General features: G+C 46.5%; 1 protein-coding gene across 2 annotated transcripts in view; it reads right to left on the bottom strand.

The window, feature by feature from the left end:
- Window positions 1–24,390, bottom strand: part of XKRX (XK related X-linked) — a 40,330-nt gene that overhangs the window by 7,046 nt on the left and 8,894 nt on the right. Inside the window, exons 2-3 of one of the 2 annotated variants that reach the window (XM_079962459.1) lie at window positions 15,802–17,009; window positions 6,561–6,820 (exon numbers count right to left, since the gene is read on the bottom strand). In XM_079962459.1, coding sequence (XP_079818585.1) covers window positions 6,561–6,820; window positions 15,802–16,163 — 622 coding nt within the window. In that variant the 5' untranslated portion in view covers window positions 16,164–17,009. Of the gene's footprint in view, window positions 1–6,560; window positions 6,821–15,801; window positions 17,483–24,390 lie in introns of those variants that run through there. The other variant, XM_079962458.1, reaches the window with a different exon arrangement.

The raw sequence follows: 24,390 nt of genomic DNA, 5'->3' as shown, positions 1-24,390 counted from the left end.
AAACTCACTGTGCATTGCAAAAGATCGCACAATCTATTCTGCAAAGAAGTTACTAGCAACCCGATTGTGTATTCTCTGCAGCACCCTTATACTGGCACGAAACATCTCACCTTCGGAACAAGTACAGTAGGTTGCTAGTGGCTTTAACCTAGCGGTACATTGCATCCAACCCTTCTAGTTTATTAATTGTTCGTCCTGATTTGTTGGCAGGGAAATTCTACAACCCTAGCTATTTAACAGGTAGTCATTCTGATTTGTTTGCAGGGAAGCTTAGCTGACGTTGTGTCAGTGCATTTTTCCATCTTTTCCCTTATTGCAAAAAAAAAGGGGGGGAGCCCCACCTTTTTGGGAAGAGGGTTTGCCGTGCAAGACCTCCCAATCAATTATAGTAGCACAACCTGAACTTGCTGGTATGCAATTGGAATCCCTCCTGAAAGAAGCAACCGCCTGGGAGCAGGCCAAGAAAATATGGCTAACTCTCATCTCCCATCCTGAAAATGCCAAACATGGGTAAGTCTCATCTCCTGCCTTGATGCCTTCTCCTCCCTTCAGTCTGCAGTTGTCACATCTCAGCCCTCTTCATCTTTGTCCAAATGTCTGCTGCCAATATCCAGTCTGTGCACAGGGCAGGTCTCCGAGGGCAGCAGTCCACGGCCCCAATAAGCAGAATGAGCTGGAAGGCCTCCAAGCACAACTCCATCCTTTGGAGTAGGTGGAGCGATACACATTACCATCCAAAGCAGGAGTGGGGGAACCTCAGTGTGGGGCTGAATGTGGCCCTCCAAGCATCTCTAACTGGCTCTTAGAACTCTCCCCAGGCCATACCTCCTCACCAGCTCCGCTTCATGATCTTGAACTGTGACCATGCCCTCTCACTTGACTGGATGGAGGACAGTGAACAGCGGTGTAGCTAGCTGCTCGGCACACCCGTGCGCAGGACAAGCCAGGGCAGAGCACGCTGCGCAGAACCTCCATGGAGTCTGCAAGATCCACATGCCATTTGGGGCAACGCGCAGAGCCTGCAGGTGCCCGAGCCACCGTGTCACTACCCAGGAGAGACGTGTGGCTCGGGTGCACTGCAGGCCAGGCCCTGCCGTCACCCCCCTCAGTGATGACACCCGGGGTGGTCCGTACCCTGCCTTCCTACGCCACTGACAGTGAAGTATGGGCAAGTGTGCAGAAGGTGCTGGCTGTTATGTGGCTGCATTGTAACTCTACAAAGGTTAAGCATTGGATTGATGACGCCACCTACTTTTACTACTGGCACCACGCACCAGTGGCAATATGACTTCCAGGCTGCAAAAGATTCCTCACCCCTGGTTCAAAGAGAGGCTCCCCTGAGACCATTGAGCTCAGAGTCTAAAATTACCAAGCTGCATCACTGCAAAATCTCTCATCATTCTAGCCAAAGGATGCACATCCTTAAATCCCTATGGGGACATCCTGTCCAAATCCTGACCCCTTATCCCTTACCTTCCAAGCCTTTCACAATCTTGCACTCTCCCTGTTCACTCTTGTATCACATTACAACTCTGCCTAGGACCTTCACTCCTCTAGCTCCATCGGCTTGGATATCAGACTCGCACAAATGAGTTGCCCCTTATGCCTGGAACTGCCTCTCAGAACACTCCTAGGATGCCATCTCTCCTACTTCCTCCAGTTCCCTCTTCAAAACCCACCTTTTCCATGAATCTTTTGGCACCCTCTCCTTACCTGCCTTCCCCAACCCTGCCCAATATCCTTCTGCACCCCACCCTGCAACCCGGTGCCCTCCAGACATTTGGGACTACAATTCCCATCAGCTGCTGGCTGGGGCTGATGGGAGTTGTAGTTCAAAAACATCTGGAGAGCACCAGGTTGCGGAAGATGACCCTACTGTAAGTGAGCCTAAGAATGCGTAGCTGGTTTGGTTTATCCAGGAATGGAGTCTCAGGTGACCCTGATGCTGTACATGTATTATCTTCCCCCAATGAGGGACGTTTAGAAGTTTGGAGGCATGAATTAGATTAGGGATGCTCCTGTCAAAATTGCCATGTAGTGTCCATATGAAATTTGTTTGGCAAAATCCTTGATATTTGCAGGTGTTCGTGCACTTTACAATTATAGTCCTGTAGCATGGAGATTAATGGCAAGAGAAAAGAAATTTGCAATACTTTATGGTCACCAAGAGACTTCTACTCTAAGCCTGGAAGGACAAACAGTGCCATATATTATGCAATAGTCTGGTGACCTTAACACTCTTGCTACATTTGAACATACATATATAAATATTTAACAGGGTGGCAAACAGTTGTTGTTGTTTTCTGGAAACAAGTAATACATAAATGAGTGCTAAACTTCTGCGGGATTCAACTGCATTTCCAGAGTGGCTTTTATGTCATGCGAAAGACCACATAAAATGCAAATATTAACAGGTCAGGAAGAATAATGTGCTGCCCTCTGATGGATGTATGGATGGGGTATTATATTGTTAACGTGAGCTGGAAGGGCAGTAGAGGTTCTCTGGGTTTATTTTTTCTTTCTCTCATCCTACTTTTTCTCTCTGTTCTTTCTTTCTTTAATACATTTGCATTTTTAAAAAATACTCTTGTAGCTGCTTTTAAATTTTAACAAACAAACAAAGTCATGATTAAGTATATCTTGGCTCTTAGATTGTATGAGCCTCAGGATAGGGACTTGTGGGTTCCCCCCACCCCCCTGTAAAGCACGATGTTCATTCAGAATGACGTGCAGTATATTGCTATAAATAATAAAATGGATGATAAAATTTGAGAGTGGGGAAAATATAGGATGAGTTTATTGTTCTGGTTTGATTTTTCTAGTTTTGGAACAATATTCTGAGGCAGAATCAACAAGTTTTTCCAGAACTATTATATAACTCTATGATAAGCAATAAACCTCACTCGGCTTATGATGAAATCGGAGTAGCCTTGATGCTGCAACATCCACAGCAATATTTCATTGGGAACCTATATCCAGCCCTGTATTGTTTTTTAAAAAAACAAGTTGAAGTGGAGACAATAGATGTAGCATTCCGTTTATCTGTTTGCTTTGTAACACAAAACACACCCAATAAAAACTATTAAAAAAAAAAAAGTTCAAAGTTGAGGCCCCATTTTAAAATTTTCATTTTGCTTCCAAGGCAGGCTAGTACTACATCCTGATTCAGCAAAATCAGGCTTGGGCGATGCAAAAAAAAGTCCTATAGGATTGCCATTATTGTTATTTGGGGTTGCACAGTAGAAGCCAGTGGAATCAGTTAGATCGGTGGTTGCTGACCTTTTTAGTCCTATAGGTACATACTGTACATTTGCATTCTTGTGTGAATACTTTGGGCACGCAGACCCAGTAGAATCAAACTGAGCTTCCAAAAGCACATAGAGCTAAAAGAGGAAAGAGCATCACTTCTCACATTCCTCCTCCAGCTCTATGTGCTTTTCCAGGTGGGGTGTAGCAGCTGGGCAAGGACCCAGGAGACCACTGTTCAAATCCTCACTCACTGGTAGGTTTGGGCCAGTCACAGTCTCTTAGCCTAACCCACTGCATAGGGCTGTTGGAAAGATAAAACTGATGGGGAGAACCAGGCATGCAACCCTGAGCTCACTATAGGAAAGGCAGGCTATAAATACAGAGAAAGGGGGAGAGAGAGAGAGGTTGAAAAATAATAAAATGGCTGGAGCAACTTCCCTGTAAGTAAAGGTTGTAATGTTTTGGGCATTGTAAATTTTGGGGGGAAAGGGGGCAACATGATAGATATGTAGAAAACCATGCATAGTGTGGAGAAAAGAGGTGAGGAGAGACCTTTTTCTCTCTCTCTCATAATACTAGAATCCAGGATCATGAAATGACGCTGGAACAGTGACAGGTTCAGAGCAGACAAAAGGAAGTACTTCTTCATACAATAAATAGAACTTTTACACGCCATACATTAAAAGCAACCCCTGCCCAAATAAAGGATCCTGGGAACTGTAGTTAGTTAAGGGTGCTGGGAATTGTAGCGCTGTGAGGGGGGGAAGCTACAGCTGCCAGGTTGCTTTTGTGGGAGAGCATGCTTTAAATTTATGGTGTGCTTCCAGCCGTTGTTTTCACAAGAGGTACTAGCGATGGCCATCAACTTGCATGGCTTTAAAGAGGGTTAGACAATATTGTGGTGCAAAAGGCCATCAGTGGCTACTAGTTACAATGGCTGCCTATTACCTCCAGTATGAGAGGCAACATCTGAATTGCAGCTGCTGTGGAGCAACAGTGGGAGAGGGCTCTTCCTCCCGCCCACCCCGTGTCCTGCTTTTTGCCTTCCCAGATGCTTCTGTTTGGCAGCTGTGGGAAAGAGGATGCTGGATTAGATAGGACTTTGGCCTCAACCAGTAAGGTATTCCTTATAGACCTCTGCTGGGCAGACCATATCAATTGTTAATATCATTGATTTAATGTCCTTTTGTTCTGTCTGGGGTGGGGTTCTTAAGGTCTGCTTCAGGCCCATTGACAAAGCTTTCATTTTGTAATGCTCCAGTTCACCTTGAAAGCCTGTTTCTGTAACCATAAGGAAACCATAGATGAACTTCACCAGGGATGTGGCAAGCCCAGCAGACACCAGCCAAAAGGCAGGTTATCACTGTGATAACTTCAGTGAGAGTTGTCAGCTTCACTTACCAATCGTGCTCCCATGCCTTTAGCAGCAGCCAGATGCTAACTTAAGGATCTGAAGCTTTTTCATGTTAGTTTTCCTTTTTTCTGTTACTTTAACTCATAGCTGTCAACTTATAGATGTGAAAATAAGGGACCAGCAGCCTTGAAAATAAGGGATCAGCAGCCAAAACAATGAATTTTTAGGGCACGGGTATGTTCAACTTCTGAGCCCCTCCGAGCCAAAGGCAGAAAGCCCAGCCAGCAGCCAAACGAAGCCTCAAGCGGTGGTTCCCACAGCACAGCAACCCGGCAAAAGGGATGCAGCAAGGAAAACAACCGTCACCTCTCTGCTGGGAAGCGCTGAGCAAAGGCGAGTCCCCAGGCAACGTGGCTGATTTGACCAGCACAAGGCATGCAAGCTCCACCCCCAGTCGTTCTTAGACTCCTTATTGGGTGAGCAACGCAGCCAAGCAACACAGTTGGAGCCTCCCTCCTCCCTGGCCGGCAGGGAGGGAGGGAGGGAGAGGAGCTGCTTTCTTTGAAACCAGGGAAATTCAAGGGGCATCATCAATAAGGGACAGCAGCAGGAAACGGCAGTGGGATAAGGGAGTTTCCCGCCAAATAAGGGACGGTTGACAGCTATGCTTTAACTCCCTTCTAAAATAAACTTCACCTACCTGCTTACTTTCTGCAGGGTGCACGGTTATTAAAGGTGGAAGAACAGAGCCTGTAGAAAGTTGGGCAACATGGCTGCATTTTTTAACGTTCCCTTACATGTCTTTGCCACCTGCTTAAAACTTTTTGGTTTAAACAAATCTACCTGGACATGTAATTTTATCATATATGGGGTTTTTAAATTTAAAAATCTGATTGTATTTATATTTTAGCAATTTTATTACATCTACTTTTATTGCTACTCTAAATGAATATTATTTAATGAAGATTTTATACGTTTTTGTAAACTGCGTAGTAATTCGTTTTTAGATTAAGTGTTATACAAATCTTGTTAAAAAAAAATTTAAAACAACAACAACCTCCCTGCAAACAGAAACCTAGCACTGCAGGTACAAAGCTGGGATAGAAGCCTTCTAGTCTTCTGTGCTATATGCCTTAATTTTCTATTGGCACTGTGTTTTTGTTTTGTTTGTTTGAATGAGGAATATGCATCCCATGCATTCTGAAGTGCAACTGCCCACCCTTACCATCCTAGCATTTGCAATGCCTTATTCTGTTGCAAGTCTAGACCCTGTTTGAGTCAGGAGAGAGCAGTGAGAGAGAGAAAGGTTACAATCACACCATACATTTGAAGCACTATCATGTCACTGTCCAGCAATCCTGGATAATCATCAGAATCATAGTTTGTTAAGGGTTCTGGGAACTGCCATTCTGTGAGGTCAGCAATGTAAACAAACTGTGGCAGCCAGGACTCTGCAGGGCTATTAAAATGGTATAAAAGTAAAGGGACCCATGGCCATTAGGTCCAGTTGCGGATGACTCTGGGGTTGCGGCGCTCATCTCGCTTTATTGGCCGAGGGAGCCGGAGTACAGCTTCCAGGTCATGTGGCCAGCATGACTAAGCCGCTTCTGGCGAACCAGAGCAGCACACGGAAACACATTTTACCTTCCCGCCAGAGAGGTACCTATTTATCTACTTGCACTTTGACGTGCTTTTGAAATGCTAGGTTGGCAGGAGCTGGGACCGAGCAACGGGAGCTCACTCCGTCACGGGGATTCGAACAGCCGACCTTCTGATCGGCAAACCCTAGGCTCTGTGGTTTAGACCACAGCACCACTCGCATCCCCACAACCCTCCTCCCAAACCCTTTATAGTTTGCACCAGACAAGCAAACTGGCTCCTAGCTGAAAACCCGTGCCCTTGAGTCCCCTCCCATTCTGCACAGTAAAGACCTGCAATGCTCTGCTCCGCCTTTTACCTCTGCTGGTGGGGACCTCCTGCTCCACAACGCTGACATAGAGCTGCAATGTGAGCTGCGGGGTAGAACCTAGGAAGGCCTGGATGACAGCCATGCGCTTGAAAGCGTTGCGGTGGGTGACCAGCCTGCGCACCAGGTGACCCACTTCCTGCTCCAGCTCAATCTCAGCGTCCTTGTAGATCTGCTTCTTGCGAGTGATGGTGACGTAGGGCTCTTCCTCCTTCCCCAACCTGCAGAACATCACTATGGCCTCCAAGCACCTGCATGAGAGAAAGAGTCAGGATCAGTATAGAAGCCACCAGCCCTTCTCTTAAGGTCTTCACAAGGGAGAAACAAACAGACATACTCATGAATATTCATGTGTTGTTTTGGGAGTGGGGGGAGGTTAAAAGTCTGATGGTATTTTGAGCCAGGGTTTCAGCCATAGGACTTTAGGGTTGCAAAGGATATTGGAATACCCTTAGTCCAGCCTTCTTCAGCCTTGAGTCCCCAGGTGTAGTTGGACAATTCCCGCCATCATCCCAAACCATTGGCTAAAGTGGTTGGGGATGATGTAGTCCCAAAACACCTGGAGACCCAAAGCTGAAGAACTCTGATATAGTCCAACACCATCATTCTCAACCAAAGCCAGGTGTAAAATAGTGATGTGGAGGGAAAGGGAGAAGAGCAACACTTGGTGTAGTGGCTAGAGTGTTGAACTAGTGCCCGGAAGCCCAGGTTTCAAATTCCCACTCAGGCATTTAAGCTCAATGGATGACCTTGGACAGTCGCCATTTCTCAGTCTAACCTACCTTGCAGGGAGAGGGAATGAACCATCTACACTGCTCAGAGCTCCCAGGAGGAAATGTGAAATGTAAATATAATAAAATAATATTTCATACTAATAATACCACCTCTGGATACGTTTTAGCCCAAGAAATAGGTTATCGTACCAGATCTGAACTCAATGCCTTTTTACACACAAAGGTCCACTATTTTTCAGCCTGATTTAGAATAGTTAAAAAGTGATTTTTGTTGTTGTTGTTGCCACTGCTGCTGCTGCTGCTGCTGCTGCATGATTTGGAGTCAGATCTATAGCAAATCACCCAAAGGTCTGCAAATAGAGCTTTGTCTCCTTTCTGCCCTCCACTGGGGTTGCCTATTTCCTTCCGGTTCATTATCTGTTGCTGCAGAAGTAGTAGTAGCTATAACAAGAAACTGCCGATCTCAAACGTTAGCTACGAGCAGGTGATAAACATCCAGCTTCCGAACGCGTCCGCCGCTCAGGACTTTCCCACAGTTTTAAAAGCAGCACACCCACAACTGTCTCCCAAGGCAAAATATGAGACTGAGAGCACACACCCTCTTCGAATGATCCAGCAAGACATTTTGATGGGGACAAAGCAGTGCTTCTCCGCCAGAATGACTCACCACGACTAGAGCGACATGCTTTCAGCTCCACCAACCTGACAGTGTTTTGTTTTTTGGCTTTTTGACCGCTTATTTTTTTTAAAGCAGACCACCTCTTTTTTCTTTTTCTTTTTAATTTTTTTTTAATAAAAGCAAACAACTTTTAATGCACTGTGGTCCAGCAGTGCCAATTAAAAGAAGAGAAAGAGAGGCTAGGCCTTTCAGGTAGCTGCGGGGACGGTGGTGGTGTGCGTCTTGAGGGAGCCATGAGGTCATTCCTTTAGGCAAAGACCCCCTCTTTCTCCAACTCAGACTCATATGAACATGGGAAGCTGCCTTATTCTGAATCAGAATAAGCCATCTAGCCTTTGGCCATCTAGCCCAGTATTAGCTGTGTGGACAGGAAGAGGCTCTCTAGGGATTCAAAACAGGGTCTGTTTTGATCCTATTCAACCTGGAACGGTTTGTATGCAAAGCAGGTGCGGTACCTCTGACCAAGGCTGCATATACACCATAAAGTACATTTATAGCACATTGCTTCCCCAAAAGAATCCTGGGAACTGTAGTCACCCCACAGAACTACAATTCCCAGCACCCTTAGCAAACTACATTTCCCAGGATTCTTTGAGGGAAAAGCCATGTGCTTTAAATGTATGGTGTCCACACAGCCCCAGACATAGATCCTGTGCTTTTCATGGCTACACAGCGGCCAGAATATCAACTGGTAAAACTTTCCCCATCCCTGTGCTACCATACACAGGATTCTCAGATGTAGGAAGCAGCCTTATATACAGAGTTAAACCTTTGATCTGTCTACCTCAGCAGTGTTTATGCCAACTGGCAGCAGCTTTTCTGGGTTTCAAACAGGAAACTCAAGTCTTTCCCGGCTTCTAGCTGGAGATTCAGGGGACAGAACCTGGAAACTTCTGCATAACTCAAAGGTTACAGGGACTTGGGATGAGACCAGGAAAGTACTGACAGAACCTGTGTTCAGCAATTGCAGAACATAACCTCATAGGCCATTCCAAGTGAATAGATCCTGGGAATTATTACTCAGATGCAAGCATGCATCAGATTTTGATATGTGTCTGTCAGTGTTTTTGTAGGCTAGAGCCTACATCAGATACATGAGGTGGGTGGAAAATATTCGTCAATATGTTTATTTTGTATACATCTCAGCTTTGCATAGAAACATTTGAGACTGTACCCCTTGCCTTTCACAGACTTTCTGACTTCTCTGTTTACCATTTTATTCCTTTATGTGTGTCTGTCTGTGTATCCACTTCACACATCTGATGAAGTGAACTCTTGTTCATGGAAGTCTATGTCACAGCCCTGTTAACTTCCCTATGTTTCTCATGATCATGCCACAGCTGCTCATGGGACGAGCATGCAACTCTTCCCCACAATCTAAGATTTAGTGCAACACGGCAGCTTGTTAATCAAAATGACAGGTAATGAGGTATAAATGGGAACATTAGAAATGGATACAATAAACCCCCATGTCTGAACACAGCCTAAATTTGGGGAAAACCTTTTTTGGGACCAACCAAATTGTCAGGGAAATGTGGCAATCCTTCAAGTTAGAAGCCGGAAATGACAAACCAGGTATTAATTTGGGGAGGAGCAGCCATGGCTTCTTCACCTCAGAACCATAGGTGTGTGACTTCATACCTGTAACACCTGGGAGGGACTCAGCCTGCAATCACCATCTTGGAACCAAGTCTATAATTTGGCTTCATGGTTACCACATCCAGCCTAATTTCTGCACTGTTTTGGCTTTCCTTCATTCCCACCTCCCACTGCCACCCTCCTTGCTTTGTATAATACCTCACCTGATGGGAGAATTCAAAAAGTTGCCACATTTTTGTGGCATTTTGGTTGGTTCTAATAAAAGTTATGACCCAGCTTTTGGATTTTATTTTTTTCCCTTATGGACCAACCTTGGCTACATTTGCCTTTTATGTCACAAAATAAGTGTTAAAGTCTTTAAGGTGCCACAAGACTTTTTGTTATTTTGGGGAATCCAGGAGCCTTTCGTCATCTCACAAGAATGATCCAGCCCCAAAACATGCTAAATTTGCATCCCTCTGTCTTTGCCCACTCCTCCCAAGGCCCCATAAACTGCCTTGTGCATTATGCTTTCAAAGATTCGTTCAACCTGGAATGAAAGGGAGGCGAAGTCCGCAAACAGAAAACTTAAAGAATGGCTCTTTGACGAGTTCCATATGCTAAGAATAGTACTGACGGCAGCTTCACTCCATTCCCTCACCAGTGAGAGAGGGAGGGGGAAGACTGAAATTGAAGGGTAGAGCACAGGGCAAATAAATGAGGGCTAAATAAAGCACAGGGTAAAAGCAGGCAGAGAAGAGGACCTTCCCGGCTTGACCAGTCAGAGGAATGCTGGCCAACAGGGCTGGCAGGACAGAGAGGGAGAACCCTAATGATTTTGTACTTCAGGCTTAAGCTGGAGAAAGAAGAAGCATTTGGCATGAAGAAGCTGGCTTGCTTAAATGAACCATTAGTTGCATCAAACCACAATCCTGGAGTCAGACACAGGAACGTGCTAACTTTAAGGGAAACAGCAAGTAAACACTGCTAAAGTACACCTGGCCACGTGGAAGAAAGGAAACACACAACACTGGGGCTTGCCTGATCTTGTTCCAACCTGTGCATGTTCCACTAAACCATAAACAACATCACTGGCTTCAAGTTAGTTCTCCAGCCCAATTCAACTCAGTGGGGCTTTCTTCAGAACAGACATGCATAGGATTGTTTGATAAGGTGTGGGTTTTTTGTGTGGAGGCTCTGCTCCATGGGCTCTCACCACCCAAACTACAGTAGATGGGTACATGGGACTCCTTGTCAGGTCCACTGCAACTGTGGGACTTCCTTTGCAGGGACACATTTGCCTCACTCCTTCCCTGCGGGCTTTCAGGTCACCACCCAAGGCAGTTCTCTTCCAAGGAGCTTTCGGAGTGTCCTGGCCATTTTAATTTGTAAGGAGTGTCATGCTTTTGCTGCTTTGGTTGGCTAATAATAACAGATGATGATCTGATAGTCTGCATCATTTAATTGCAGCCAATTCATTGTAGTGATTAGGAGTGTGCAGACTAGGACCAGGGTTCAAATCACCCACTCAGCCGTGAAATTCACTGGGTGAAGTTGGGCCAGTCACTATCTCTCTGTCTTATCAACCTCACAGGGCTGTTGAGAGGATAAAATGGAGTTCGGGAGAATTATATACGCTGCCTTGAGTGCTTTGGAGTGCGGCAAGTAACAAAACAAAAGTATTTTGTTAAGCTGCCTTGGGGATTATAAAGCTGGTAGATGGCAGGCTACAAAGCAGCCTTCCCCAACCTGGTGCCCTCCAAACGTTTTGGACTACAACTCCCATCAGCCTCCAGCCCATGCTTGCAGCAGCATGATTGCAGTTGCAGCCCAAAATATCAGGAGGGCATCAGCGTGATAAAAGCAGATATAAATGTTTTTAATTAATAACATAAAGCCTTGCGTCTTGAGCAAGGAAAACCACATCTGTCTATAACAATGAATGTAAAATTTATGCATGTTATTTCTCTTCTGCACTGTGTTCCACAACAACCACATTCACAGCAGCCTCCAAAGTTTGTGGGGGGTGGGGTTCCAATGTGAAGAGCATTCCAAAAAGAGCTCCCCACCCACTTCCCTTCCTGCACTCAAAGAGGTGGAAGAAGAGCAAAGCAGAGACTGGGGTGAGGAGTGGAGAATGAAACATCTGGACAAGCAGAGGCAGGGTTAAGAATTACAGCCTTTGCTGACACCCACCCCCCTGTTTGACTCATGGGATCAAACCAGTTTCCTTGCTATGCTGCCTAAAGGAGGCAGCCAACGACCTTTCACCTTGGAAAGCAAGCAGATTGAAAACAGCAAGTTCCCATCGTTACAGAGCGCATATGATTCTCTGAAGGCAGCTGGGATGTGCTCGCAAGGCAAAAAGAAAGTATCATACTTTAAACCAGGGTTTCCCAAAATTGGCTCTCCCCTGTTGCTGGACTACAACTCCCATCATCCCTAGCTAGCAGGAACAGTGATCAGGGATGGTAGGAACTGTAGTCCAGAAGCAGCTGGAGACCCAAGTTTGGCGAACCCTGCTTTAAACAGTCAGGCTTTCTGCAAAGAATCCTGGGTACTGTAGTTTGTTAGGGGTGCTAAGAGTTGTTAGGGGACCCCTATTTGTTATGTACTGAAGTTCTCACCCTGGGCCAACAGGGGGATACTGTAGATAGTTATGCAAATGAAGGATCGAAAGTGACGTTCAATGATTGGATAGTTCGTATGCAAATGAAGGATCGAAAGTGACGTTCAGTGATTGGATAGTTTTAGAAAGTTGCTACAGTTACGTTGTTCTGAAGCTCTATATAAGCAGGCTGACTGAGCTCTTCAGTTCAGTTCAGTTCTGGCCTTTGAATAAACAAGAGCTGTTTGAGGAATTGCTGTGTCGTCTGATGTGTTCACCCACAACTTAACACTATTCCCCTCAAAGAACTTCAATTCCCAGTTTAACAGTCAATCCCTCTTCTCCATGAATTGTTGCTCTGTGAGGGGAGTAGGGGTCTCCTAACAACTCCCAGCTCCCTTAAGAAACTAGTGTGAAGCAGCTTTTCAAAACTCTGGAGTTCTTCTCCCTTCACTTCTGGGGTCCCACCTGAAAACATTTGGACAAGACCCTTTGGAGGTGATTCGAGTAGCAGGCTGCTCACCTTTTACCTGCTCCTGCACTGCCACTCAATTAACCCATCAGTCCAACTTGCATCTCAGTTTCTGGCCCCTCCACTACACCTGTGTCTGAAGTCCTACAGTAGTATAAATGATGGAGGGTCAAAGTAGACATGATGATACATTTGTGAGGGTGGTAGTTCAATGGGGACCATCATAGCTAAGGGACAGAGCACCTGCTTTGCATGCGGATGGTTCCAGGTTCAATCTCCAGGTAGGGCTAGGAAAAGCTCCTCATCTGAAACCCTAACAGCCACTGCCAGTCAGTGTACACAATACCAAGGCAGATGGTCCAATAGTCTGACTTTGTATTAGGCAGCTTCCTATGTGATTGGATCTCCTGCTGTTTTGTTTCTTAACTTGGGAGACATTCACGGAGGGAGGTCTAATTGGATCAGGACAGCAGCACCGTGGGAACAAGAACTTTTCTCCCCAAAGTGGGACTAAAAATATCTTTGGAGAATAAATTCTGCTTGTGAAAATGGCATGTGGAGTGCGGGGATTAAATTGCCTCCTTCCAGCACTGCTGCCCCATTCAGTCCCACTGCCCCCATCGCATGCAGGCTAGGTTTTGCTTGTTTGCGTTGGGCAATCTGGCCCCATGTGCACCATGTGTCAATTGCACCAAGTGTGGGACAACCAAGGGCTGTGCATGGTTTATGCTTCAAAAATCACAGCCCCAAAGTGCAGCATCTTCTGCAAGTCAATGAATCCTGCAGCTTTCCAGTTTCATAGCGAAATTGGTGTTTCAGCCCTTACAAAGACAGGATTGGAAGTGGGGGCAGGGGTCCCTGTTCACTCATCGGTGGGGAACCTTTGTCAGAGCAAGAGCTGTATTCCCTTGCAGACAGTCTTCTGGTAGGCTGCTTGCTAGTGGTGGGCAGGGTCAGAGGATAGAACAACAGGTGTGACAGGTGTGGTTCTTACATTTCTATAGTGGTCTACATTATAGCTGCAAAAAAATTCAAAGGTTCCTACACACAAACACCACACACACCACTTGTGTCACCCTCCAGGAAAGTAAAAGGCAGGGTTAACAAGGGCACATTCCAGCCAAGCAAAAGCACAGCACCGTGAATGGGGATGTGGCCTGGAGAAGGGGCATGGCCTAGTGAGAGTCTCGAGGGCCAGTTAGATATGTCTAGAGGGCCATATTTGCCCCCCCCCCAGGCCTGAAGTTCCCCATTCCTATGCAATGATGCTAGGAGTGCTGAATGGCACTTCCAAATGGACAGATGAGTGTTTAGTATTCTGAATGGCACTTGGCCAGAGCTACCATCAGGCTAGCAGTGGCAGACTTTGGGCTCTCAAATTTCAGCACCACCCTGTGTGATGCTAAAATTGGGGTACCCTCTGTGTTCCGTTCTACAGCATTGTTGTGATGGCCCGTGCAGCACAATGGCCAATGTGGCCGAACAGGTTGCACTACCCTAAAACTGCCTCTGAGGCTAGAATTGTGTGGTGGGATAGGAGAGATGAAATAATGCCAATATATTTCACACCTAGCTACCAATTTGCTTCTTTGATTTCTGATAGTACATGGGTAAAAGAGTCTCAAAAGTCCAGGGCAAAAATTTTCATGGCCCTCTAGCAGCTAGTGGCTCATTTACCAGAAGCAATATATTTAGCATTAACTCTGGAAGTATATACTTGATTCTGACCAAACACAGCTTCCTGATGTATATTTTGCTCTGGGACGCTTAGTTTAGTCAGAATCAAGTATACATTCCCATAGTTAACGCTAAATACAGTACATTACTTCTGGTAAATAAGCCAACATAGTCACTAGAGGGCTGTAAAGTTTTGTGTTCCAGGCTTTTTAGACTCATCTACCCATGTACTATTTGAAAACAAAGGGGCACATTGGCTGCCAGATGTGAATTTTCTTCCAGCTCTCCTGCTCCACTACTGAGTGGCAAAGGTCCAGGGCCCCACTCAGCAGAATGAGCAGGAGCAGCAACCTTAAGAAGCATAATAGGGTGCTGTATCATTTATGGAAGATGTTACCGTACTTATGTGAAACTAATGCACTATTGAATCTAACGCACAACTCAAGTTTCAAAACCTTGAAACCAAAAAAGTATTTGCTGGCGCCATCAAATCTAATGTGCACCCCAATGCACACCATAATTTGGCCAAAAAAGGTGTGCATTACATTCAATTAAATATGGCATTGCTTGTTTTCAGGACACACACACACAGTAACTTGCAACTGCCTTTTGCTTTCTTCTTTCTAAGGTAAAGGTAAAGGGACCCCTGACCATTAGGTCTAGTCGTGGCAGACTCTGGGGTTGCGGTGCTCATCTCACTTTATTGGCCGAGGGAGCCAATACAGCTTCCGGGTCATGTGGCCAGCATGACTAAGCCGCTTCTGGCAAACCAGAGCAGCGCACGGAAACAACGTTTACCTTCCCGCTGGAGCGGTACCTATTTATCTACTTGCACTTTGACATTCTTTTGAACTGCTAGGTTGGCAGGAGCAGGGACCGAGCAACGGGAGCTCACCCCGTCGCAGGGATTCGAACTGCCAACCTTCTGATCAGCAAGTCCTAGGCTCTGTGGTTTAGACCACAGCGCCACCTGCATCTCCTTTCTTCTTTCTAAGCTCAGAGCTTATGACTGCAGTTCTACACAAAGAACCCTCCAGCTCCCTGCTGGGTAAAGCTCCCTGCTGAGTAAAGTTGAGGGGGGTGGGCAGGGGGAGGGAATTAGGAAGCTGCCTTATATGGAGGCAGGCAATTGACCCTTCTAGCTCAGTAATGTCTGCACTGACAGGCAGTCTCTCTCCAGGGTTTCAAGCAGAAAGTATTTCCCCAGCCCTCCCTGGAGATGCCAGGGACTGAACCTGGAACCTTCTGCATGCAAATCAAGATGCTCTACCACTGAGCTACTACAGTCCTTCCCTAGCCACTGCTTCATCTAACTTAGTACTATCTACAGCAGGGGTTTCTCCATGAGTTCAGGCAGGGGGAATTCCCAATGCTACCTGGAGATGCTGGGGATTGAACCTGGGAACCCCCCTGTTTGTGAGGTAGATGCTCCACCCCTGAGCTATATGGCACCTTCTCCAAACAAAGTTGCTAACACGGCTCACCTGATGAGAGGACCCAGCAACACAAGATGCATGAAAAGGATAAAGGGCTGGTCACTAGTCAGGTCCCGGTTCACAAAGATGAGGGTAAGCTGGTCCATGACGGCAGGTATCAGCATCAAGAGGAGAGTCAGGGAGAGCCAGAAGACATCATTGGAGCAGCTGTAGGCATAGCTCACGACGCAGGCAGAAGAAATCTCTGCACAGTAGAGGAGGGTGATAAAGGCGATCCCTATGGGCGGGTTCACCTTGGTCACAGTCTGGGATGCGACTCTGCGCACTACGTGGCGGGGGTGGTACCCTGCCACCCTGGGAAGGACCTGGTCTGACCATTCCCCACTGGAAATGTTACACACAGTGTCCATCCTGGGGCCCACTGACCCTCCAGTCCAGAGCTGATCTCCTCCAATGGAGGCTTTGGGACCCTAAAGAGGAGGCGACCCAAGTTCCTTTTTACAGACAACAGTCTCTTTCCACCAGCAGGTAGTCTGTCTCTGCAAACAAACCAGCACATGCACCACTCTGCACAGTTTCTCTTTTTTCAGGCTCCAGCCTATAATATGGAGTGAAGAGCGGGCGATTAAGGGGTCCAGCTCCAGCAGCGTTCTTTCCCCTTTACACCCACACCCATTTGCGGAAGGGAAGAGAAGCGCAAAACTGAGACCCCGGCAACCGAGTTTCTACGGCAACCGGGGCGCGTCTTCAGAGGCTCTTCTTCCAAAACGCCAGAAAACTTAGTATGGCTCTTTCCCAGAGACAATACCGGGAAGACAAGCGCAAAGGCGACCCTAGACAGATCTAGAAAGCAGCGAGTCAGATGACTCGGAGGGAGAAAGGAGGCTTCGATGAGGTCAAGAACATTCACACGAAGAACCCCAGGCTTGATCCCGGTGGCTTCTCCGGCATCGATCCTGCAGAGGGACTTCGCGTTTCCAGCCTCCAAAGAAGTCCTGAGTCCCTCGCGACCGATTCAAGGCGAAGAGGGTCTTCCCAGAAACAGCCGCTTTTTATTTCCTTCGCTCCAAAAGCCACGTGGGAGTTCCAGCACCCTCCGGCTCTAAAGCGCAGCGAAACCCGAAGTCCCTCGCTTTTTAACTGAGGGAGGCGTGTCTCCCTTCTCCGCTGAGAACAAGACGGCGGCGTCCGCAGTCACTCTCACTCCGCCAGAGCGCGCTGTCGCCGTCGGGGGTCTTCGGGCCAGCTCAGCTCCGCTGAAGGGGAAAAAAGAGAAAACGACAAGAAGTCAGCAGCGGAGGGCGGGGGCGAGAAGCAGCCCAGATGCCACGACGAAGGACGTCGGGCTGGAGGCGTCGGCGATCGCTTCCTTCCAGCTGTCTTGCTAGCGACCGATCCGTGCGCTCCGCGAAGCGCGCGAATTGGCAGAGCAAACAGAGGGAAAGGCTGGCCAGAAAGAGCCCCTTTGCGCAGCCCGATTGGGAGCCAGACGGGAGATTTCTCCCCTTCTCCGTCTCGCACCCTGCGCACTCGCTCGCCCTGTCTGTTTGGTCTTATCTTGGAAAACAGGTGTGTCTGCACTCGCTGTTGGCGGCAACGCTGGGTCCTAGTGCACGCCCTTTACAGGGCAGAGTTACATTCCTTAAGACGCCGCCATCTGCAACTCCTCGCTTGATCAGCAGCAGGGTTGTAACTTAACCAGCGGCCGCCCTTTCTTTCTGACGGAGGTCCTGACCTGTGCCTTTAATTGCTGCAGGCAGAAATTCAAGAGATGTGGCTATCCCAGCATAGGCATGAGATGGAGAAGTTTCACCTGTTGAATTTCTAACTGCTACACTGCTGCTAAAGGAGATGGGGGGGGGGGGGAGTGCCTTTCAGCCTCTAGCAGCTTGTGCACCTATGAACATTATCAGTACTGAAGTGGGAGAGAAAAGCAGAAGAGAGCCAGGAGGCCTGCTGCATCAGATCGAGGCTAGGCTGAGACTTTTCAGGTCACAATTTAATCTTGCTGTAGACTGCAGGGAGGGGAAATGAATTTCTTAACCTGATGCAAATGGCCTGATTTGTTTTCCCATGCCTGCAATTCCTGCAAGCTCCTTTTCAATGAAGCCACCCTCTGCGCGCACGCTGTAATCTGGGTGTGCAATGGATGTCTGAAATGTACACACCTCAGTTTAGCCATGGCTTACATGTTCAAACTGGGTGGAATGGCTGAGAGAAAAGGCATCTCAAGAAACTGAAGGACACAGGTGGATTGTGGCTAAACACATGTGTAGCACATTGGAATTGGAGTAAACAGTAATTGGGTGCACCGAGAGTCAAAGCATCTTTTTTTCCTGTTTTGCCACAGTGGCCAACCAGGTGTCTCTGGGAAGTCCATGAGCAAGAAATGAGGGTAATAAAACCTCTCCCAGTGTTGTTCCTTAGCAACTGGTTGTTGTTGTTGATGATGATGTTGTTGTTGTCACCATCATTTTAATTACATTTACACCCCACCTTTCCTCCAAAAAGTTCAAGGTGGTGTACATGTGTCTTTCCTCCATTTTACTCTTCCCATCAGACCCTACAATCAACCAGTGGGCATCATTGCTGAGTGTTGATTTCAACCCACATGCAGGTTTTGCAGTGGCCCGCAAAGCCCACTTTCTGCCCAACCACATCTTTACCTCCCCCACATCTGATGTCACACTGGATATCAGGTGTAGGGGCAGGTGCATGTAGCTTAGCCAGAACAATCTCGCATGCCAAATGAGGATGTCTGGCACCTGCCCAACTGATCATCAACACTTGCAAAATGCTGTTTCTTTGCTTCCAAACTGCATCATGGGTCACCTGGCATCACTGCGACATCATGTGAGTGACAAGTGGGCAGGGCTCTCTTGTCAAAAAACATGTCCCATGGAGGAAGTAAGGACCTGCTGTGCCCACTGGATCCAGGTCCCCACTCCTAATTGACCCCTCTAACCTCTATACCACACTTAGAGCTCGGTTGAGTTGGTTTTTCCCCACTGTGTTTCACAGCTCTTCCCCACCCACACGCACAACAACTGTTCACATCAGCACAGCTTCGTTAGTATCAGCTTCATTTCTGTACACTCCAGGAGAGGTTCATGGGGTGAGGATATATGTGCCCTATGCAAAGCTGTTCACACCTTGACTAGAGATGACTTCAGAACGGCTTAGGGACTCCAATGGGTTTGAGAAACAACACATCAAGCAGTTGTATTTTCTAACAAAATACAAGATACATATGCCTTTTGGATAATAACATCAGGTGAACACTGATGTTTCTCAGCCTTCAGAAACACAAAGTAAACAGGAATGTGGACATGGCCTAATTAAGAAGCATATCCCCACCAGGACTGGAAGCAGTAACCAGCCATCACGACTAGAAGTTGTTGACTGCCGCATCCTCCTTCAAAGTTGGTATCTGCTGCAGAGCTACATTTTCCCCCGAGTGGTTTAAGAATCAGTCTCTCTTCCCAGCGAACTCTATGAATTGTAATTAATAGGGAGTTTTCTAACAACTTTCAGTACCCTTAACAAGCTACACTTCCCAGGATTGGGGGCGGGGGGAGCCATGACTGCATATGGTAGTCTTTTAAATGTAGAATGTGGATGGACCTACTTAACCTCTAAAGAAACATGCTTACTGTTGGAATTGAGGAAAGATGTTTTCACAATTTTTTGAAGAAGAAGAAAAGAAGTCTGCAAAGTGGTTGTGTAAATCTGGCCATGATGTTGTGAAACAGGAAATCATCTGTCTCAGTGCTATTTCCATTTGCTGAACTGAGGCTGAGAGAGAGCTGTGTGTGAAAGGGGATGCTGCAGAAATCCATACACCCAGTGCTCTCATGATGACCCAACTGCATAACCCTTGCACTTCTTAACCATCATGTGGCTGGGCTGATGCTCCAGGCCCAAGTATGTCTCTGTCACCAGACGCCAAAGTGTCTTCTGTGGCTAGGAGTACTTTACCAGTTGCACTGGCTCCCGGTGGAGTATTGGGTCAGGTTCAAGGTGCTGGTCTTGACCTTTAAAGCTCTTTGTGGCTTAGGGCCCTCATATTTACGGGACCGCCTCTCCTGGTATGCCCCGCAGAGGACCTTAAGGTCCATGAATAACCATAGTTTAGAGGTCCCAGGCCCTAAGGAAGTGAGACTATCCTCCACCAGGGTCAGGGCCTTTCAGTGATGGCTCCGACCTGGTGGAATGCTCTGTCCTATGAGACTAGGGCCCTTCAGGATTTAACCTCCCTCCGCTGGGCCTGTAAGACAGAGCTATTCCGCCTGGCCTTTAATTTGAACTTAGCCTGATCTTTTATTTCCCTTCTCTTCCTTCCCTCTCCCCTTTTATGAAGATTACCTGCTCTGAGATCCCACAGCTAATTCTCCCCTGGCCTTCTCACTGGCCCAAGTAGGACCAATTTAGCCAGCTAGCCTTGGGGATTATTCTAATGCTTATTTCCCCTAAATTGATTTCTGAATTCTGGATTTTATTGTTATCCATGTTTTTATACTGTACTTTATGCTGCTTTTACAATTAAGCATTTTAAATTTGTTGTTAGCCGCCCTGTGCCCAGTTTTTGAACTGGGAAGGGCGCGGTATAAATAAATTATTATTATTATTATTATTATTATTATTATTATTATTATTACCATCTTCATATAGGTTGCAACTATGACTACTCCTGCTCTGGGATAACCTGACCACTGTAGTCCATGCACTGGTCAAGTCTGGATTGCTGTAATGTTTTTCTATGTGGGGCTGCTCTTGGATCTGCCTTGGAAGCTCCAGCTGGTGCAGAATGTGGTGGCCAGACAGCTGACAGCTTCTGGCAGAGATACACCATTGTTCCAACAGCTGCATTGGCTGACCATCTACTACTGAGCCAGATTCAGGGTTCTTGTATTAATTTGTGGAGCCCTGAACAACAACATAGGCCAAGGGTATCTCAGGGATTGCCTGAACTCTTATATCCCCAGCTCAGTCACCTGAAGGAGCTGGTTGTTCCCCAAGTTGGTGAGATCTTAAGAGACTGGAGAACTGGGCCCAAACCAACAAAATGAATTTCAATAGGCTCTACATTTAGGCAGGAAAAACCAGCTTCACAAATACAGGATGGGAGATACTGTACCTGTAAAGTCCTTCACCTGGATTGCCAACAGTAGGTGTGAAAAGGTTCTAGGGGGTCCTAGCAGACAACAACATGAATCAACAGTGTGACACAGCAGCAAAAAAAGCTGCATCAACAGAAGTACAGTCAAAGCTCGGGTTACAGACGCTTAAGCTTGCATTTTTTTGGGTTACGGATGCGCCGAAACCCGGAAGTACCGGAACGGATTACTTCTGGGTTTCGGCGGTCGCGCACGTGCAGAAGTGCTAAATCGTGCTTTGCGCATGTGCAGAAGCGCTGAATTGCAACCTGCGCATGCACAGACGTGGTGCTGCCTCCCGCACAGATCACGTTTGCAACCCAAACATCCACTGTATAGTGTCCAGCTCAAGGGAAGTAATATTAATGCCCTATTCTTCCTTGGTCAGACCATACCTGAAATACTTTGTCCAGTTATGGAATCTGTGCAGAGGAAGGTAACAAAGGGTCTGGAAACCAGTACTTAAGAGGAACGTTCAAGGGAACTGGGTATCATATTGAGCAAAGAGTTGAGTGCAGGCCCACAGCCGGTCATTTTTTACTGAGGGGGCCTTCCTGTGGGGTGGTATAGATAGGGGACACGGGCAAGTCAATATAGAACAGCCAGAACCTCTATACATCTGAACAGATTTAGGTAAATATTAATAAAATACATCTACTAGAGTAAGTAAGTAAGTAAACAAATAAATAAATAAAATTGTAGAGTTGGAAATGCCCCCAAGGGTCATCTAGTCCAGCCCCCTGCAATGCAGGCATCACAACTGAAGAATCCCTGACAGATTACCATCCAGCCTCTGCATTAAAACCTCCATGAAAGGAGTCTCCACCAGCTTCCAAGGGAGTCTGTTCCACTGTTGAACAGCTCCTACTGCCCAAAAGTTACTCTGGGTGTCCAGTTGGAATTTCCATTCTTATAATTTGAATCCTTATTCAGAAAAGTTGTCTCATAGCTAAATTTTTGCATGGTGGTTCCTCAGATCAAGGAAACGGTTTTTTGTCTATGTTTGGATACATTTGGAAACTATTCTGAATCAAGACGGTGAACTAAACCTTTCAAAGCTGTATTGATTTTAACCAAATTTAAGATGTTGTATTTGCATGATAGTCCCTGAGAAGAAGGTGCAGGTTTTGTCTGTGCTTGGATACAATTGGAAACCTTTCAAAACTGCACTAATTTTTAATCACTGATTTCAAAACTGAAATGCCTTTTTTTTTCTGCTCCAAGATCTGACAATTTCTGAGCAGTTGTCATGGTTTGCACCAGAAATTCTGGCATCACACTAACTGAACACACTCACATGCGCACAACCTGTGACTCCTGGTTGAAAATTCAAAGCTACCAACCTGGAGGAGGTAGCTGAGTCAAGGTTTGATGCCGAAGTAACATGGTGCTCAAGTTGCATAATGCATAAAGTCGGCAGCTTTTCAATTTAGAAAAAAAAGGGCAAGTAAGAGGAGACAGGACTGAGATGTATAAAATTAAACATGTCATGGGGCAAGTGGATGAAGAAAAGTCCCGCCCCCCGCCCATAATACTAGACCTTGGGACTTGTATTTAAGCTGCAGGCTTAAATATTTCAAGACAGACAAAAGAAATTACTTCTTCAAATAGTGCATAGTTAAACAGTGGATTAGACAAATAACATGCTTGCTAAGAGTTTCGCAGACCTGATCAGGAGAGCTTTAAACTGGATCTTGAGGGAGAGGGAGACAACTTTACAGGTGGCAGAAGAACACCTAGTACTGGGGATAATCGCTTCATAGATGCACAGGAAACTGAGGTGGTCTCCAGAAACTTGCTAAAGAGCAAGAAACTCCAAGAAGGAAGCAGCTGGAGGGAACTACTCATGATCTCAGTTGCCTCTACACAAATGAGTATACAGTGGTACCTCAGGTTAAGAGCTTAATTCGTTCTGGAGGTCTGTTCTTAACCTGAAACTGTTCTTAACCTGAGGTACCACTTTAGCTAATGGGGCCTCCCACTGCCACTGCGCCGCCGCCACATGATTTCTGTTCTCATCCTGAAGCAAAGTTCTTAACCTGAGGTACTATTTCTGGGTTAGCAGAGTCTGTAACCTGAAGCGTCTGTAACCTGAAGCATCTGTAACCCTAGGTACCACTGTACTCTACAGAGTATAGGAAACAAGCAAGATGAATTGGAACTTTTAATATAGGGTGGCAAGTATGACCTGGTAGGCATTACTGAAACCTGGTGGGATGAGACTCATGACTGGAATGTAGGAATTGAGGGGTATAACCTGTTCAAAAGGAATAGACCAAACAGAAAGGGAGAAGCAGCAACATTATATGTAAAGGATGTGTACACTTGTGAAGAAATCCGTAACTTTCAAAACTTTAATAAATATTTAAAAAAAAAAAAAAAAAGAAAGTAAATTGAAACTAGGAGAGGGAAACAACAGTGACCTTAAGTGTGGCTGTCCGCTAAAGACCTCCAAGCCAGACTGATGACCTGGACGGCGCCTTCCTAGAGCAGATTACCTACCAAACATTCAAAAAGGAGAGACAGAGTAGTCACGAGTGACTTCGACTTCCCCAATATCTGTTGGAACGCAAACTCTGCCAAGAATGTAGCGTCCAACAAATTGCTCCATTGGCTTCAAGTTACAAGAAAAGAGATTCCAGCCAAACATCAGGACAAACTGTCTGACAGCAAGAGCTGTTCAACAGTGGAACGGACCCCCTCTGGGAGGTTGTGGACTCTGCTTCCTTGGAGGTTTTTAAGCAGAGGTTGGATGGCCATCTGTCATAGATGCTTTAGCTGAGATGCTTTAGATGCTTTAGCTGAGATTCCTGCATTTCAAGGGGGTGGACTAAGTGACCCTTCCAACTCTACGATTCTATTATTCTTGGAAGATAAGGCTGCCAGTGGCTGCTCACCATGGTGACTATATTTTACCTGCACTGTTGGAAGCAATATACTGGGGAGCACAAGTGGTGTTGTGTTCAGCTTCTGTCTGCAGGCTACCTATGGGTATCTGGCTGGCCACTGTGAGAACAGAGTTTGGGCCTGATCCAGCAGGACTCCTATGTTCTTACGTTCAAGTGGAGTATGATGCAGCAGGCTTGGCAGGACACACTTCTGACTGATTGCCAAAACTGGCTTGTGGGGTTTGTTGAGAAGTCCTTGAACCCTCTGTTCAAGACAATGTGTAACAACAAGAGTTGACTCTGGCAGAAAACAAACCTTTGGTAAGGAACGAAGGTGGTAAAATCCATGAGGGCAGGGAGCTGATAGCAAGGTCAGTCAACACACCACAACAAATAAATCAACTTTGGGACACAAGGCAGCTGGAACTGTTCCTAGCACCCAGTATGGGCCTGGATAAGGCATGTTTTTTCAGACCAAACGCAGCCCTTGAGCCTTGTAATTGGGCCCTGCTGGGTGCCTAACAAGCTCTATATGTAGTCCTAGACAGGCACCAAAACCAGGAGGGCTGTGGGCATTGATTCACATGTAATAA

Source organism: Podarcis cretensis (genome assembly GCF_951804945.1).
Source record: "Podarcis cretensis genome assembly, chromosome: Z".
NCBI lineage: Eukaryota > Metazoa > Chordata > Lepidosauria > Squamata > Lacertidae > Podarcis > Podarcis cretensis.
The sequence above is the reverse complement of the archived record's forward strand: the minus strand, read 5'-3'. Positions and strand labels throughout refer to the sequence as shown.